Below are 19147 nucleotides of genomic sequence, written 5' to 3' on the forward strand. Positions count from 1 at the left end.
GATTGTAAATATATGCACGTCCCGCCCCCGCCCCCATGTGCACACACATGCAGACACACATTCTGGTATAAAGTGAGTAAGGATAATTATGGGGCTTGAGGAAATTAATTTTACATAGCATCTTGTCCAGGTGATGGTATCTGTGGTGGTTTGAAAGAAAATGGCCCCCATAGGAAGTAGCACTATTAGGAGGTATGGCCTTGTTGGAGAAGATGTGTCACTGTGTGTGTGTGTGGGGTGGTTTTGAGGTCTCCTATTCTTGAGTTACGCCCAGTATAGGATACAGACTCCTTCTGCTGCCTGCTTATCAAGATGCACAACTCCCAGCTCTTTCTCCAGCGCTTTGTCTGCCAGCATGCCACTGGCTGTGATGACAATGGACTAACAACCTCTGAACTATAAACCAGCCCCAATTAAATGTTTTCCTTTATAAGAGTTACTGTGGTCATGCTGTCTCTTCACAGCAAAAGAAACCCTAGCTAAGACAGTGCCCAAGTAATTAACAAGCACCAGTGTAGATGTTATTGTGAAAGTAAGTTTTAGATGAGGTTACATTTTAAAACAGGAGCCTTCCAATACTTTAGATGACCTCCTCTGCTGTAAACGCCCCTGTGTAACCAATTGAAAGACCTCAGAGATGAACAAAAACAAAACAAAGCAAACCTGAAATCCCCAGGAAGGAGAGGAAAGAATTGTTGTTGTTCGGACAGAAGTTGTAATATCGACTCTTCCAAAGGTTTCTGGGCTACAAGGCTGCCCTGTAGATACTGTGCTTGTCAAGTCTCACAGCTGAGTGAGCCAATGAGAGACAGAGGCAGAGAGAGAAGCAGAGAGAGAGAGAACTGGGGGAGAAGAAGAGGAGAAGGAAGAGGGAGAGTAGGCAAGAAGAAGAGGAGGAGGAAGAGGGGATAGAGGAAGAGAAAGGAGGAGAGGAAGTTGAGGAGAGAGACATGATAAGTTATGGATATGACAGTGTTGTGGTTTGAAGGCCACCAAAGGCTCTTGTGTTAAGGCACCTGGTCCCCAGCATGGCACAATATTTTTGAATGTTGTTGAGCCTTTAGGAGGAAGGGTCTAGTTGGTGGAAGTAGGTGATGAGAGTCAGTACTTTGTTACTCCTGCCCCTTGTTGTCACCTAGCTCTTTCTGCCACCATACTCACAGCCTTCTCTTATACTGAGTTATTTCTCTCACCATGCCCCTTTCATTATGAAAGAGTGCAATTCTCTGAAACTGAGCCAGACAAACCCTTTGTTCTCTTAAGTCATTTCTATCAGGTGTTTAGGACAATGTTACATGAAAGGAACGAATACAAATACTATATAGATCCAGACATAGGTATAAGAAGATATGAATATTATATATTGTTTCCTTTTCTCTGAAGAACCCCAATGGAGACCTAAAAGGTGAATGCTTGCTTTCTGCACATGGAAGTCCATGCATGACTCTTTACCTACCTTCTACAAGGGTAGCTATAAATATAGAAAGCAACACTGGAATTTTAACAATATTAGATGTCCAAAAGAGACCCCTAGGTTGACACTTAAGAAACACCAAAAGAAGCCAGGCATTGGTGGCATACACCTTTAATCCCAGCACTTGGGAGGCAGAGGCAGGTGGATCTCTGTGAGTTTGAGGCCAGCCTGGTCTCCAGAGTGAGTGCCAGGATAGGCTCCAAAGCTACACAGAGAAACCCTGTCTCGGGAAAAAAAAAAAAAAAAGAAACATCAAAAGAGTTCCCATAGGATGCTATGGACAAATTTTCAACAACTCTACATGCTGACCCCTCTCAAGTGGGCAAGTACCAACAAAGTCCCTTGGAGAGTAAAGCAGTAAGGTAATGTTTTAGAGTGACCTTACCACAAGGAGAGACAATTTAATTAGTACTTGTGTTGCCTACAACCTGAATTCTGAACTCTTTTCAGGTTGACTGATGAAGGATATGGAGAATGTCCTAGTTTTCAAGAATTGAGAGGACCTGCAGATGTGTTCACCCGTCCATGGTTGTCCAGCTCTTCCTGGAGGGAGCATAGATGATGGTCACAAAGATACCACCTCGGATCTCTGTGAGTTCGAGACCAGCCTAGTCTATAGTCTACAATAGCTAGTTGTAGGACATGCTCCAAAGCTACATAGAGGAACCCTGTCTCAAAAAACAAAAACCAAAAAAAAAAAAAAAAAAAAAGAGATACCACCTCATTTGGAGATCTTTGCTGGGGACCAGGTCCCTGTACTTCACAAACCCCCAAAGAAATTCATTAAGGCAGGAAACTACCTTCTTCATCTTAGGAGAGTGTGGCAATGTCTGGGGAATCTCTGTGAGACAAAAGATCCAAGTTTAATTTGGCAAAGATGTTGCAAGTCATATATATTCAAGCATGTGTTCTCATTCATGATATTTTAATGGGAGACAGCTTTTGCATGTGTTTTTACACTGTTGATGACTCTTCTTTCCACTTGCCACAGTGATAGTCTATCTCTGAAAGAGGGAAGGGATTGTGAGTCCTCTGGTCTTTCACAGAAAATGTTTTCTCCTTCAAAGTAGGCCGTAAGTTAGTGCCTAAAGCCAGTTGGAAGGTACATGCCTCATGGCTCCGTTAGAGCTTCCCAGTATTCTGTGTCGTCAGACATGCACGACCCCACCTTCTTTGATAAAAACTCCTCCTTATTGAGAAGAGTCTTGGCATCACTTGACACGGTGTCAATGAAGAGACTCTTCAAATAGAAAGTCTTCCTAAAGTAAAGGCCTGTGGCAAGCGGCCCCCCAGTAACAGAGGAAATATATTCAATATATTTCAATAGTTTTTCTTCTAAGGACATGTCTTTGGCCCTTGTTAGCAAATGGAAAGACTTAAGGTGTGCCTTGATTTCATTTACAGACACGTTAAAATCCTTAGCAATATTTTCCAGTGAGGCATCATCCAGCCCAAAGTAAGACCTGTAGAGATCCAAGGTCTCCTCTACCTTCTGTATTTTATCTCTGACCAAGCCCCCAAGTGGAATGGTGGCCCATGCTCCAGCCTTCAAGGCCTCCAGCCAGATCTTCTGTTTCAGGAAATCCCTCTTCCGGTCAATGGCAGACTCAGTAACACTGTGCAAGGACAGCATGAAGATGTGGCGCTTGTGGGCTGGGAGCTCACCCAATAGGGTGGTCTCCAGCTCTGGGAAGTCAAAGTCGGACACATCGAAGTTAGAGACCAAGAAGATTCGAGGCTCACTGGAGAGGGCTTCCTTGAGATGCTTTGAATAGTCATCTCGAATTTTCTTTAAGACACTATGTCTGTTGAAAGTCTTAGATTTACTCCTCCGTTCATTATCTAAGTCATGATCTATCTTGGTTCGGACAAAGTAGAACTTTGTATTCATCTTGGCGATGGCTTTGGCCAGATGTGCATCAGTGTCTTTGAAGCGGGTAGCTGAAATGATAACGAAAAAGTCGTACTCAGCAAACTTCATTTCCGTTAGGTAGTTTTGAAGTGGGAAGGAAGTGGACCCAATGCCAGGCAGGTCCCATATTGTGACTGTGGGAAGCTTTGGGTGTGTGTATGGAGTTCTCTTCATGGTTGTCTCTGTCACCCCAGTCGGGGCTGCGCCTTCTTTTTCATCCCACACTCCTTTCAGGGCATTGATAAAGCTGGATTTGCCCGCCCCTGTTTCTCCCGTCACCGCGATGTTTAGTGGGGCTCTGTCGACGTTTCTCAGAGCATCGCTGATTGCAGAAACGGCTCCGGGAAGGTTCTTATTCTCCAGGTGGGATTCAATCAAGGCGATGGTTTCCTCAGAGAGGATTTTGCTCTCCTTCTTGAAATTCTTAAAAAAATTTTCAAAGCTGGATGCCAAAAGCTGAGCCGTTGAAGGAGAGGGCCTGGAAGGCTTGTGTGTAGCTGTTTGCAGTAGAAGATGCTGAATAAAGGAAAAAAGAAAGACCTTGTAATTATTGGTACAGACGAGCAGGGGCTAGGAGTTTACTGCTACAGTAAAGCATCTCCTGTCCCCTTTATAGGCAGAAGCAACTTCCTCTCTGTTCCTGGCTGCTGGCTAGATTTCTGGCCAGAGTAAGATATCTCTCATACTCTGGCTCTACTTCTATGGCTTCCCTCTTTCTTTGCTGTCCAATTCAAGGCCCACTTATTCCATGCAGTTGCCTACCCCGGTGTTTATTTCTTGTTTAAAATTATGTTTACATTCTGTTTACTCTTTCTAAGATAATACCTGCATATTGAAAAAACGTTAAGGGCACAAATTTGCATATCAAAAACAGCTAACATCGTCTCATGGAAAGGCTCCCTGCCTCTTGTGAATGCTTGCAAGCTTCTTAGGGCTCATGACCTCTGGTATCTTAGCACAGCCATTCTAGTTTCTCTTGTCAAGTTTGTAAATAAAGGGAGAAGGGACATGAGATGGGGAGTGGACATGTCCCACAGAGGATTGGACACATTACTATCCATCTGTAATGGACTTTGTTTTTAGCCATAAAAAAACAAATTATGTCATTTGTAGCAAAGTGGATATTACTGGAGATAATCTTATTAAATCAGTTAAGCCAGTCTCAGGAAGACAAATACATTTTCTTATTCGTGGAACTTAGATTTTATACAGAGACATAAGTTATATACGTTTATATGATGTGAAAGTGGAAGTGAAACTGTCTTAGGGGACAAAGGGACTAATAGGAGGATATTCTTAACATGCAGTATGTGCTTGTTTGAAAACTTAAAAAAATAAATAAATTAAAAAAATCATTTGAAGTCAGGTGGTGGTGGTGCATGCCTTTAATCTCAGCACTAAGGAGGCAGAGGCAGGTGGATCTCTGTGAGTTTGAGACCAGCCTGGTCTACAAGAGCTAGTTCCAGGACAGCCTCCAAAGCCACAGAGAAACCCTGTCTCGAAAAAACAAAAATAAAATCATTTGAAAGGAGGTATGAGCAAATTTCCCATGTGAATGCCTTCTAGCATTCAGTCTCTAAACTTCAATTGAACAATGAACAAAAGTGAAAAATCCCCAAAATCCCAAACTGGATAAAGAGAGAGAGAGAGAGAGAGAGAGAGAGAGAGAGAGAGAGAGAGAGATATTAAAAAATATACTAAAAAATGAGTTCCCATTTTCTTTTTCTTTTTTCTTTGGTTTTTCGAGACAGGGTTTCTCTGTGTAGCTTTGGAACCTATCCTGGCACTCGCTCTGGAGACCAGGCTGGCCTCGATCTCACAGAGATCTGCCTGCCTCTGCCTCCCGGGTGCTGGTGTGCACCACCACTGCCCAGCAAAAGAGTCAATTCTTAAGGCAGAAGAGACAGGGTAAAGATCAGATGGTGCCTCGGTGGTGGCCCACACCTTTAATCCCAGTACTTGGGAGGCAGTGACAGGTGAATCTCTGTGAGTTGGAGGCCAGTCTGGTTTACAGAGTGAGTTCCAGAACAGCCTCCAAAGCTTCAGAGAAACCCTGTCTCACAAAACAAAACTAAACAAAACAAAAACAAACAAAAAAGATCAGATGGGTTTCCATCAAGAAGCTACACATTTCCCTTAAGGTCCACAGATTTCATATTTTGGATTTTACAGGCACATCCAGTTTCAGTCACATACTCCTAGTTTATTATAATTTTACAAGGACATTAAAACTGTTTGTATTTCACGAATTGTACAAAACCAGACTTCATGATAGCTCTGAGTGTAGATCCAAGTTTATCAATATTAATTCTAAAGAGACCAGAACTTTGGGAAGAAGGTGTAGATCCACAGCTGTATTTTTTTCTTTTGATGTTAGAAACCTATACAGGGCTTTGGAACTGCAGTTGGAGCAGAAGGTAAATGCAGGCAGTCATGAGAGACTGGCTTCATGCTGCTCTAATATTCTGGCGTATGGAGATTTCAATACAAAATTCTAGTTGTGATTCTGCCAATCACTTTGTTGGAAGCCATGTAACAAATAACAGTAAGGAAAAGGGGGTGGGCATCAATATATATCCTACAATCATTAGGAATGATATATTAAAATATCAAAACTCTCAGGTGAATATTTGAGATCTTGTGTGTGAAGCTGCACACATGTGTACAGGTGCACAAGCATGCAGTATGAGTCCTAGGGGGTCTAACTTTCTCTGCCTCTCCAGTGCTGGGACTATTTCCACAGTTGATTTACAAGTAGAGCAATGTTTAAGAACTCCTGGTCATTGTGACTACAGAACTGATTATAAACTCATGTATAATGCATTGTTTATACTCGACTATTTAGGTCACAGTTACTTGCAATGCATGTGAGTCCCCAGTCTTGCGTGACCGTCTGAGACAGTGGTTCTCTACAATTCTGACACGGAATGGACTGAACCAAAACTTACTAATTGTCACCAGAATAAAGATATGGCATCTACACTGTGCTGGGCAGCTGGAAATAAACCCAATACTGCACAACAAACTGACCTCATAAGACACATTTTTTTTTTTTTTTCTGGAGAAGTTGCTTAGTAAGAACATCCTGTTTAAGCAGTAGAGATTTCCACTGAGAAGCACAAATTGCTACACAGAACACAAGAATTATTAAAAATGGGCAAGGCAGTGATACACACAAAGGACCATAACTTTCTAATAAAATATTCCAAAGAAATAGAGGAAACTGCTGTTAAATATTTAAAAAATAGTGACAAGAATTTCAATCATATGAGAGGGGAGGAAGACATGTTAAAGGAGGAAATCCATAGGATGAGTAATAGATTATACATGATAAGAAAGTCAAGAAGGGACTAATTGGGGGTGAAAAGGAACTAGCCAGACAAGCACAAGGGCATGGTAGAAGCCAGTAGGGAAAGGGATGAGTAAGAACGTAAAAGAATGGATGAGATGTACAATGGCACACTTGGATGGAAATGCCATAATATAACTCACCATGTTGTATTGCACCTAAACTATAATAAAAAGAAGAAAAACCCTCAACGAGACCCAAGAGAATACTGATGAATGAAATTAGAATGAAAACATAAGATTTGCCTTAGAAAGTCAGAAATGTGAAATTTTGAAAGAAACCTTGAAAGCCCATTTATAATAGACACAGATAGGAAGGCAAGGACAGAAGGAAGGAAGGAAGGAAGGGAGGGAGGGAGGAAGAAAGGAAAAGGAAGGAAAGGAAGGGTAAGGAAAGGAAAGGAAGCCAGCAATCAAATTTCAATAATTAACCAAGGAAGTGGAAAGCATTGAACAATGCTCACTAAACACTGATGATAGAAATCTCAAAGAAGGCTACACAAAATGCTAAGATTCCCATGTTTATAGCTTATAAACATTAAATGTTGTCAAAGTGTCCATACTTTGCATAGTGATCTACAGACCCAATACAATCCCATCTAAATCATCAGTGTCTTCGCCTTTAATCCCAGCACTTGGGAGGCAGAGGCAGGCGGATCTTTGTGAGTTCAAGGGCAGTTTCGTCTACAGAGCAAGTGCCAGGATAGGCTCTAAAGCTACACAGGGAAATCCTGTCTCGAAAAACCACACACAAAAAGAATCAGTGTCTTTTAAAATAGAAGTAGACTGTAGAATCATAAAATTCACATGGAAGCACAAAGACTGCAAATTGCCCAAACAGTATTGATCAAAAAGAATAGGACCAGGGAATCACAATACCTGATTTCAAGGCATTATACAGAGCCACAGTAAACAGTATGACAGTGCCATGAAAACAGGCTCGTAGACCAACCAACGGACCAGAAGAGAGGACCAAGAAATGTCTCCATACATGTACAGCCAACTGAGTACATCTACAGTCAATTAACATCTTAGTAAGGCTTTCAACAACTAACATTGCACAAGGGGCACATTGTTTGATAAATGGAACTGGGCAAACTGGAATCAGATAAGACTAAAACTTGATCCTTATCTTTCACCCTGTACAAAAAACTAACTCAAAGTGGGCCAAAGAGCTTAATATGAGATAGAAAATTTGAAGCTTCTAAAGGGAAATATATATGAAAAACTTCATCAGATTTTTCCACATAACGTCTCCAAAGCATAGGAAACACAAGCAAACTGACAAGGAGGATTCCATCTAATGGAAATACTTCTTAAAAACAAAGCAAGTAAACACTATGGTAATGAGACAATTTGTAAAGAAAAGCCTTAAGAGTGCATCATGTAACAACCTCAACCAGAAAGACCATAAGATATCCACAGCTGCAGAAAATGGATTTGACAAAATTCATCAGAGTCACCATGAAATATTTCAATAAAGTGAGATAGAAAGGTTCTTCCTAGAACAACTGTGGAAAACACTATTTTGTCCTATTCACTCCTCTCAAAATAAAGAGGCGCTGGAGTTGAATGAACTTACCTTCTCTGTAAAAAGCTCTTCTTTACTGAGAAGAATTTTAACATCATTTGCCACAGTGTCAATGAAGTAATTTTGTAAGTGGAAAACCTTTGAGAAGTAAGGATTGCTAATGTACTCTAACAGTTTATCTGTTAAGGATTTACCCTGCTCTTCTGAAAACAAATGTGGAGACTTAATGTTTGCCTTGAGTTCCTCCAGTGTCACGTACGTATCCTCAGCGATGTTTACCAGAGATGTCTCATCCAGGCCAAAGGAAGATCTGCAGAGGTTCAAAGTTTCTTCCAATTTCTCTACATCATTTTTGGTTAAACCTCTAAATGGTATGTTAGTCCATGCTCTTGGCATTACAGATTCCTTCCAGACCTTCTGTTTCATTGTATCCCTCTTCTGGTCTATGGTGGAATGAGTAACACTTGGCAAAGTGAGCATGAAGATGTGGCGTTTGTGGGCTGGGAGATCCTTTAGAAGGGTGGTCTCTAGCTTTGGGAAGTCAAAGTCAGACACATCAAAGTTAGAGACTAAGAAGACTGGAGGCTCCTGCTGGGTAATTTCCTTAAGCATACTTGAAATGGTATTTCGGATCTGCTTTAAGACATTCTCTCTATTGAATCTCCGAGGACTACACTGTTTATGAACCATTAGATCATGATCTGTGTGGGTTCGAACAAAATAGAAACTCCTATTCACTTGCACAATGGCTTTGGCTAGTTCTGCATCATTATGTTTAAAGCGTCCAGAAGAGACAATAATGAAGAAGTCATACTCCTCAAACTTGATTTTCTTCAGATAATCATGTGGTTGGAAGGCGGTGGACCCAATGCCAGGCAGGTCCCATAGTGTCACACTGGGCAATTTTGCGTATGGGTATGGTGCTCTCTCAGTGGTTGTACATATCACTCCAGTGGAAGCAGCGGCACCCTCTTCATCAGGCCCCACTCCCTGTAGAGCATTGATGAGACTGGATTTCCCAGCCCCAATCTCCCCCATCACTGCAATGTTCAGCGGGGCGTTCTCGATGTCAATCAGAGCATTGCTGATTGCAGAAACTGTTCCCCGAAGGTTTCCATCCTCTAGGTATGATCCTATCAAGGTGGCTAATTCCTGAGACAGGATTTTGGTTTCCATCCTGAAATTGTGAAGATCTGAACCAAGGCTGGAGGTTGAATTAGGATCTTCCTTCTGAGGGGGTGTAGAAGAGGAGGTCTGACCCATGACTGGGAGCAGTTGATGGTACTAAAGGGAGGAAAGAGCCAGGAAGGTAACAAACATTAGTTCAGAAAGAGCAAGCCAATGAAAAAGCAGAGCCCCCGTAACCACCCCACATTACATATGGGGTTTCCCCCCTTTTCACCAAATGCTCAGGACCCAACTGCATTTCCTCCTGTCCTGGATGTAAATTTCGTCTTGACTCAGACTCCCTTACCCTTGACCACTTTCCTCTTTAAAGCACTTAATTTTCTAGATCAAATTCAAACCTTAACACCAGCACTAAGGAGGTTGTGCTGTGGATCACAAGTTTGAGGCCTGCCTGGGCTACGATAACAAGACCTTTGTCTGGAAAAGAAATTACTCAACTTCAAAGCTTTGTCAGTCTCTCCAAATAAAGTCATATTATGACATGTAAGTTGATTTTTCAGGTTTTTCAGTTTACTTTAATAATTGACATGAATGGTAATTATTCAAATTCAACTGGAGGGCACAACTCATGGTCAGAAGAAGTGATTTTAAGGATGCAGGGCACCCTTGGTGTATCTCTCTTGGGTTTCCTCTGACTTTGATATCTAAGAGACTCCTTTCACTCTTTGGTGCTGAAAACCCTTTGTTTTGGCAATCAAAACCGTGTAGTTGTGGAGGTCATAGGCTCTGGTGGGGGAAGCTGACAGTGTTGTTTTGTGAAATGGGCACGATATACCCATTAATTGGCCAGCTAAATATTTGTATTTGTATCTATTAATTAGTACTATCATCCACCTTGGCCAGAGAAGCTGCTCTTTATAGTCTTTATAGTGAGTAGGAGTAAATGTAGAGTAACTCAACGATGGTCACAGAGTTGAGAATAAGAGATGCTGAATGCTCAGCCATAAACAGGACATCTATATCACTCCCTACAAGGCTTAGTGCAATGCAGCAGAGACAACAGAACAATGTAAGAACTGGGGGAAAGGGTGGAGTGTTTTGACAATGTAAAAAAAATCCTGAAAGAGTAAGCATTCAAATAATTCAGTCAATTAGTGGTCTAATGAGCTGTAGAGACAATCATCAAGAGACTAAATAAAATGGCTGATCAATGCTTGAAAATGTTTTCAATAGTCTGAGCTATCAGAAAAGAACAAATTAAAAATGCTTCGATATTCCAGCTGAACAAAGTCAGAATGGCTACCACCAAGAAGCCAAATAACAACAACAACAAATGTAGATGAGAATGCAGAAAAGAGGAACCATATTCACTGTTAGAAGTGGGTGCAGCTTGTACAGAAATAAGTATGTGTTTTCTGAGGAAAGCTGATCGCTGGTCTAGCAATACCATTCAGTTCAACCTGATGGACTCTTAAGTCAACAGACCACAGGTGCAAGCATATCCATGGAATCCAGTCAGTGTAGATATCCATACACAGATGAATGGACAAAGAAACATGACATAGAGGCAACAGGATTCTATGTAGCTGGGAAGAAAAATGAAAGCATGGCATTTCCAGAAAAGTATAATTGGAATTCACTGTTCAGAGAAAAGAATCCAGACCTCAGAAAGAAAATAGCCCATGTTTTCTTTCACAGGCTGAACCTAATCTTAAAGGCTTGTGTATCTGAACCTGCGGTTTTTAGATCCCCAGTCTTGAAAAGGGATCAGGAAAGGCTGAAGAGGTACCACGGGAGGTGGGAAATCAAGCAATGGGGTTATATGTAACAGGGAAGCAGAAGCAAGGACTATCTAGAAGAACAAAATGAACCAGCTGGAGGGAGCGGGGAGATGCAGGAATACAGGGGGGAGGGGCACAGATGATAACTGGGTACATTGGCACATACAAGTGAAGAAGGTATGATGAAACTCGGTGATTTAAATAGAATAAAAAGATTCAGCCAGTTAAGATTTTTCAGTATCAGCTGAGGGGTAGTGGCACTGGCCTTTAATCACAGTACATGAGAGGCAGAGGCATGTGTATTCTTGTTAGTTCAAGGCCAGCCTGGTGTACAGAGTAAGTTCCAGGACATCCAGGACTGTTATACAAAGGACCCCCTGCCCAAATTGTTTGGTATTATTTTCTCTAATGGCATAGTCACTGGAAGACTAGGTAGTGAAATAACTAAGTAAGTGCTGTAGTTTTGTCTTTTAATATACCCCTCTGATGGCTCATCTTGATTGTCAACGTGACTACATCTGGAATTACATAAAAGCCAAGCAGCTGGGCATACCTGCTTGGTGTGTTTTTCTTGATTAGCTAATTTGAGATGGGAAGAGCCATTCTAAATCTGGGCTACATCTTTTGGTGTCAGCCTACAGAAAAGAACATGGAAGAAAGAAGCTTTTGTTCTTTGCCTGCTTGCTCTCATTCTCACTGGCAAGTTTATCTAAACTGCTGCTGAGGCGTTCCTTTGCTGGTATTAGAACCCACTTCTTTAGGGGTTTCAATGTATACTGAATGCCAGCTATGACATTCAGCCTCAGGGATGGAATAACTCCTGGATTCTTGGCCCTTCCTTCAGGAGACATTGGCCTAGTTGGCCTAGTCTTATCTGTTGGCCTAGTCTTAACTGTTGGCCTAGTGTTATCACTCCACTAAATCCCCTTTTAATAGATAGAGATTCATGCTAGCAGTTCTGCTCTCCCAGAGAATGGTGACCAAAACTCCTGGAAGTGAATAAATTCTACCTATATCATCCTAGGTGAGGGAAAGGTAAAAAGGATGGTTTCATAGTTGGGGTTCACTATTGCTATGAGGAGGTACCATGACTATGGCAACACTTATAAAGAAAACATTTAATTGAGGGGGTTTGCTTACAGTTTCAGACCATCGTCATCGAGACTGGGAGCAGAGCAGTGTGCAGGCAGATATGGTGCTGGAGCTGAGCCTGCTACATCTTGCAGGCAACAGGAAGTCAATTGACCGTCACACTGAGTGAAGCTTGAGAAAACGATCTCAAAGTCTGCCCCCACAGTGACACACTTCTCCCAACAAGGCCACACCTCTTAACAGTGCCACTCCCTTTGGGGGCCATTTTCTTTCAAACCACCACACAGATGGTCAGCATCTGTGGATCTTAATAGTCATATTATAGAAACAGGTTTCAGAACATTATCTGCCGATAAAGTCTCTTGTCTCCTCCTCTTGATTCTAGCAAAACAGAACTGTTTCTGTGTTCTTGGTGTCTCAAATTTGCACACATGAGCCTTAGATAAAAGCAGGTCCAGGACAACTGGATGGTATATGATGGTACTTTTATAAGAAAATAGGGAATATTAGGTGTTCAGCCAGACTTGGATTCTAAGTTCATGTTCATGCTCACAGGAGTGTTGGGGGATGTCCTACTGCACATATGTTTCTCTTATTGGTTGATGAATAAAACACTGATTGGCCAGTAGCCAGGCAGGAGACAAGGAGAATTTGGGGGAGAGGACACAGAGAGAAGCTGCGAGGGAGATGCCATGTAGCTGCCGAGGGAGCAAGATTCTCCGGTAAGAAAAAAATCACTTGGAAACACTTAGATTAATAGAAATGGGTTAATACTTTTTTTTTTTTTGGTTTTTCGAAATGGGGTTTCTCTGTAGCTTTGGAGCCTATCCTGGCACTCGCTCTAGAGGCCTCGAACTCACAGAGATCCACCTGCCTCTGCCTCCCGAGTGTTGGGTTTAAAGGCATGTGCCACCAACGCCAAGTGAAATGGGTTAATAATTAAGAAAAAGCTAGGCAATAAGAAGCCTGAGCCATTGTCCAAACAGTTCATAATTAATATAAGCAGTGTGTTTATTTGGGGCTAAACAGCTGCACAATCAGGCGGAACAGAAACTCCATCTATACAGGAGAATCAGGTAGGCTTTAGGAGATGGGGATATGCGGAGGATCCTGGAGGAAGGATTTACAGCTCAGCCTGGGGACAATTCTCCTAGGAGGCTTTGGATCTGACAAAATCAAACATCCCTTCATGGTAAAATCCTGAAGAAAATTGGGAATGGAGCAAACGTATTTCAACATAACAAAGGCTGTACATGGCAAACCTACAGCCAACATTATACCAAATGGGAAACCTCAAAGTCAATGCACTGAGCATAGGAACAAGACAAGGATTTCCACTTTTTCCACTCTTACCAGGTTAGAATTAGAAGTCTTAGCTAGGACAATAAGACCCAAGAAACAATAAAAATAGAAATAGAAAAGGGAGAAGTCAAAGATAATATAATTCTATACATAAGAGACCCTAAAGACTTTACCAGAAAGCTGTTGGAGTCACTTTCAGCAAAGCAACAGAATTAAAAATCAGCATGCAAATCTTGGTAGATTACATGTATATTAATGGCAAACATGTCAAAGAAGAAACCAGTGAATCTGTCTCATTTACACTAGTCAGCCCTTTCTTCTCAACAACATACCTTGGAATAATGCTAACCAAGGAAGGAAAATCCCTCTATAATGAAAATTTTAAAACTTTCAAGAAAAAAATAGAAGGCAATAAAAGATTTAAAAAGACAAAACAAAACACTTGTCATGCTAAAGGATTGGAAGAATTGATGCTGTGAAAATGGGTGTCTTAACAAAATCAATTTACAGATTCAATGCAATTATTATCAAAATTCTAATGCCATCATTCACAGAAGCAGGAAAAAAAATCCCATGTCCTAGAACTAGCTCTGTAGACCAAGCTGGCCTCAAACTCACAGAGATCTGTCTGCCTCTGCTTCCTGGGTGCTGGGATTAAAGGTGTGTGCCACCAAGGCCTGGCTTAGAAAAAAAAAATCTTAAAGTTCAGTTTGAGAATACAAAAGATCTCACACAGACAAAGCAATCCTGAGGTGGGGAAAATGCTGAAGACATCAGTGTACTTGATTTTAAGTTATGTTACCAAACCATGGTAACAAAAGCACCTTTGTGAGCTTCTAGTAGTTTAACCCCATTTTCACTTCTAAATGGCTGCCATTTCTCAGGAATGACCTGTCACTATATTCAAAACATTCAGACAGAGGCTCTGGTGCTCAGAATTTGCCACTTGGCTGGATTCACAAATGCTCTCACCCCAACCAGGGTATTGGTGTGATTGCTGGGAAGCACAGAATAAAATCCCACCATCCTGTCTCATTTGTCACTGAAGATTTTCAAAAGGAAGTGATTTCTAAGCAAGGCTAAGAATGATGTGTGGAGTGGGCTGGGCAAATGGGAAAGGGGGTGTGGTAAAGAGGAGCTTGAGCATGGAGATGAAGATGAGGCATGGAGATAAAGATGATGTAGCGTGTCTTGAGAACTGCTAGTAGACCTGTGGCTGGAACAAAGAGTTCAAGTTCAGAAGTGAGGGGGAAAGAGTGGATGGCAATCAAGGATTCCATCTGAGAAATTCAATAGGGAGAGACAGTGCCACTTAGGGACATTGGAACAATGCAGCATACAAAGTGAAAGTGGCCACTCTCTGTGAGCAGCATCTTTGCAGCTTTCGATCGACACCAACAGTGGGAAATCCATTTGACATAGGACCCAAGTGCACGCTCACTCATAGCACAATAGTATAAGAAAGAACTTACTACTCTGTTGTGCACTTTGGTCTACCATATTGTTGTTCACTGAATTGTGAAGATTATATATCTTCCATTTGGTCAACTTGAACAAATGTGGTTGTACCTTACCCTATAAATAAAGGAGTTGATACAAAATGCAGGATATTCATGAATAGATCTCCTATGCTAAGCTCTATATGGTTCATTTTTCTTTTTTTTACACTTTTTAAATTATTTTTTTACATTCCAATCCCAGTTTCCCTTCCCTCCTCTCCTCCTGCTCCCTCTACTTCCTCCCTTCTCCCGCCTGCTCCATGGAGAGGGTAAGGCCTCTCCTAGGGAGTCTAAGTCTGTCCCATCATCTAGTTGAGGCAGGGTCAAGGGACCTCTCCACCCCTCACACCCGTCACACCCCTCTGACTAGGCTAGGCAAGGTATCTCTCCATATAGAACAGGCTCCACTAAGTCAGTTTGTGCATTAGTGTTAGATCTTGTACCCATTGTCAGTGGCCTCATATATTGTGCCAGCCACTACATTGTCACCTATATTAAGGGAGTCTAGCTCGGTCTTATGCAGGTTCCCCATTTGTCAGATCTGAGTCAGTGATCTCTCACTAGCTGGGGTCAGCTGATTCTGTGGGTTTCCCCATCATGGTTTTGACTCCTTTGTTCATATTATCACTCCTCCCTCACTTCGATTGTACTCCAGGAGCTTGGCCCATTGGCTGGTTGTGGATTTCTGCATCTGCTTTCATCTGTTTCTGGAAGAGGGTTCATGCTTCTCTGGAGTTTCTATATGATTTTTGTTTCATGTAACTAATCTGAACTGCCATCACAGGACTCAGAGATATAAAACCAGCCTAGCCTTGATATATATCAGAAACATCAAGGATTTTTGAATGTGAGTAAAGTTCCTGCCATTACAGTTGTACATATATGTTATGATAATAATTAAAGAATAGGTAATTCATTGAGGGATGGGAAGAATTGAAATGAGGAGCCTGGAGTGAGGTAGATGCAGTGTTCATGCAAGAAGTTTTCAAAAAAAAATTAAATGACAAAAATGAATTTGCTATCTTAAAGAAAAAATCCCGGTATTATTTGACCACCATATGGAAACTTTGAGAGAAAAATCCATGTCCTGATCTCTTACAGAAAACAGTTTATACCTCGGCATGATCCTCAGGTCAGTACTGAGCATGGCATACTTTCTGAAGTGTCTGAAAAACCCCAACCTCAGTCAAGTAATTATTGCAGGAGTTTATGCTCTGCCATAGAGATAGTTTCTTCAATGCAGAAAAAAATAGTTGATCTGAGCCAGAGAAAAAGGCCACTTAGATGCTTCATCTTCAAAACCCAACCCAAAGACCTTCGTATTCTGCAGGTGGTCCAGGTAAAGCTCATGGCTTCTCACAGATTCATTGTGTACCAGGTAATACCAGTGGGTGTTCTGATGATAGTATGTTCTCCCCATGGGGTAAATAAAATAGTTACAGTATAGTAGGGTGTGGTGGGACCTGTCTTTAATGTCAGCACTAGCAGGCAGAGGTAGATAGATCTCCTGAAGTTTGAGACCAAGCTGATTTTCATGATCTAGACCAGCCAGAGGCACACAGAGTGATCAAGTCTCAAACAGAAACAAAAACAATAAAACAACAAAGAGCTACAAGAACAGAAACCCACCCCCAACCAGGTTGCAGCATTGACTCTAAGGAATCTGGTCATGCAACCTTCCCTCCTTTTCCAAACTTAACCTCTCATCAGAAGAGCAACAGAACCAGAGTGGTGGAAAAGTTTGTTGCTGCCTTCCTGGTGGGTTGGGGTCTCTGTGGTGCAGAAGACAGATAAGGGCCCTACTGTGAACAATCCCTGAGGAAAATAAACCAGAATACGAGCTCCTTTGCCCTGCTACCAGGAATTAACCTTCCATGCCATAAGTAAGTAGGATTTTTTTGGTCAAGCTGCACTTAAAAATCCTTCACATACCTGGTCCTGAGTGATGATGTGAGTGGCCCTCTTATGATGTCACCTCTTCTCTGAGAGTAAGGTCCTGGGGAATCTTCTGAGCTGGGATGTTCAGGTACCAGATGGGATGTAAAGTATTGGGTTTCTGGCGTTGTAGGTGAGCAGAACAGCTGGGAAGTAAATGCTGATCTGCCTGGATTTCCTTCCAGATCCTTCTCATACAGTCTTTGCCGTCTGCTCTGCACTTCCTAGATCTAAATCGTGCCTGCTTGGTCCCTAAAGGGAGGGGCTGCAGTGAGGGTAGGATTTGGTTTCTATTCTTTGAACCAGCTGACTGGTTTACACAAATCAGTGGCATAGGTTTCACATTACCATTCAGAGAGGGGGATGGAGCTCTGATGAAGTGGCCCAAATCCAACTCTAGGGCTTCCTGATTGCTCTGGTTCCATGGTAGCCTAGTCCAGTGTCAGCCAGTGCTCCTCGGCACTGATCATTCTGGAATCCCACCTCAAGACCCTCTGCTCAGATGATGGCATCTACTGCTGAATAGTGTTGACTTTCAAACCCAGGGAGCCTGGGGTTCAATGGTTGCAGACACTTGTAACCCCACGCCCTGTGCTTGCTGTCCTGTTGATTTTTTCTCTCACACAATGGGCAGTGTAGGTAGACATGTGTTTGTAGGTGCTGTTGTCACTCAGATACCATTCTCCTTATTTTGAGACAAACACTCTCACTGACTTGGACTTCACCAGTTAGGCAAGGCTGTCTGGCAAGTGAGCTCCAGGGAGAAATGGATTATTTCTCTAGCCACTCATGGAAATTTCCACTCTGGTGGTTAACATTATGCTTAGAGGATAAATTTACTGTGTTTGTAAAAACAACATTGTTTTTAGCTTGTCTAATCTATGAGGAAGTGGTTTCTATTTTGAATGTACCCTGTCAGCTGCCCTGAGATGGACCATTTCCTGATACAGTTGGTCCGGGGGTAGAAATAATGGGGGAACAGAGCACCAAAGTCTGAAATAGAAACAAGCTCTATTCCAGAAAAAGAAAAAGAAAAAGAAAAAGAAAAAGAAAAAGAAAAAAACTCACTGAGGGGCACAAAAAGCTTATCAGCTTGCTGAGACCACAGCCAGAGACTGGGCTTCTAAACTGTGGCAATGGAGGCTGGTTTTGGACCTCTTTTTATAGTAAAACCAAGCACCAAGTGTGAGTCAAAGAGTTTTTTTTTTATTAGTTCAAATTAGGAAAAAGCTTGTTTCACATGTTGATCCCTTCTCCCTCTCCCTCCCCTTATCCCCATCCCTCCTCCCCCACCCCTGACCTACCCCCCACCCCATCCACCCTCCACTCCCCAGGCAGGGTAGGGCCCTCAACCAGGGCTCCCTCAAAGTCCACCACAACATCCTGGGCTGGGCCTGGGCCTTCCCCATGTGTCCAGGGCAAGAGTGCATCCCTTGAGTCAAAGAGTTTTCACAACCTTGAGGTCAGGCTTAGAGTCACATTACACTTGAAGTTTTACAACTTTTTGTTATAGGATGTTAGGATGTTAACTTGGGATGTTTGTGAAAGCATGTGGCTGACACAGCCGATTTTTGCTGTCCCTGAAAGAATGCAAGGCAGAGAGTAGAGTCATATAGGAGGACAGTCAAAAATAAAGGGAATACAATGCAGAGGGTCCCACAGAAGCAATAGTTAGAAGCTAGCTTTGTCAGATGTACCTGCCTAGTTGGAAAGCTGGGGGGTGGGAGACAAGTTTTAGAGTTTCCCTCTGTACACAGTGGCTGCCAGGGTGTCTGTTCTTACGGCAGAAAGGGGTTGTTAAAGGTTAACAGTGGCTGTCAGTTTTTTTTTTTTCAAAATATGTTTGGGCTTACAATTTATATTTCTATATTTCTGGACCCTTCAACACACACGTGCACACCCTCTCCCCCCCACAGAGTAAGCAGCTCCAATAAAACTCATTGGTTCACCAAGTTGGACTTTGGTGGTATCTGTGAAAAGAAACATATTAGCTCAGAACCCCCCAGACCAAGTTCTCAGCAGAAAGGAAATTTGTTTGCCCCATAGGGACAGAGGGCAGGAATAAGAGAAAAAGACAGGAGATAAAGGGCGAGGGAGAAGGGGAAGGGAACAAGGGAAAGGGAATGGGGTATTTGTCCTGGAGGG

The 19147-nt window shown here is 42.2% G+C and overlaps 1 protein-coding gene across 1 annotated transcript; it reads right to left on the reverse strand.

Annotated features, from left to right (window-relative positions):
• Window positions 1–1334: 1334 nt before the first annotated feature.
• Window positions 1335–17286, reverse strand: LOC100768826. The gene is made up of 3 exons (XM_035447865.1): window positions 17000–17286; window positions 8317–9549; window positions 1335–3902 (listed from the first exon to the last, which is right to left on the reverse strand). The coding sequence occupies exons 2-3, from the start codon at window positions 9526–9528 to the stop codon at window positions 2586–2588; spliced, it is 2529 nt and encodes an 842-aa protein (XP_035303756.1). The 5' UTR covers window positions 9529–9549; window positions 17000–17286; the 3' UTR covers window positions 1335–2585.
• Between the last annotated feature and the right edge of the window lie 1861 nt (window positions 17287–19147).

This window comes from Cricetulus griseus, chromosome 7, assembly GCF_003668045.3.
Source record: "Cricetulus griseus strain 17A/GY chromosome 7, alternate assembly CriGri-PICRH-1.0, whole genome shotgun sequence".
Lineage (NCBI taxonomy): Eukaryota > Metazoa > Chordata > Mammalia > Rodentia > Cricetidae > Cricetulus > Cricetulus griseus.

Coding starts and splice junctions, on each gene's coding strand:
- LOC100768826 (XM_035447865.1), bottom strand. CDS start 9,528: ATGGGTCAGACCTCCTCTTCTACACCCCCTCAGAAGGAAGATCCTAAT. Junction 3,903..8,316: donor AAGAGCTTTTTACAGAGAAG/GTAAGTTCATTC, acceptor TCCTTTATTCAG/CATCTTCTACTGCAAACAGC.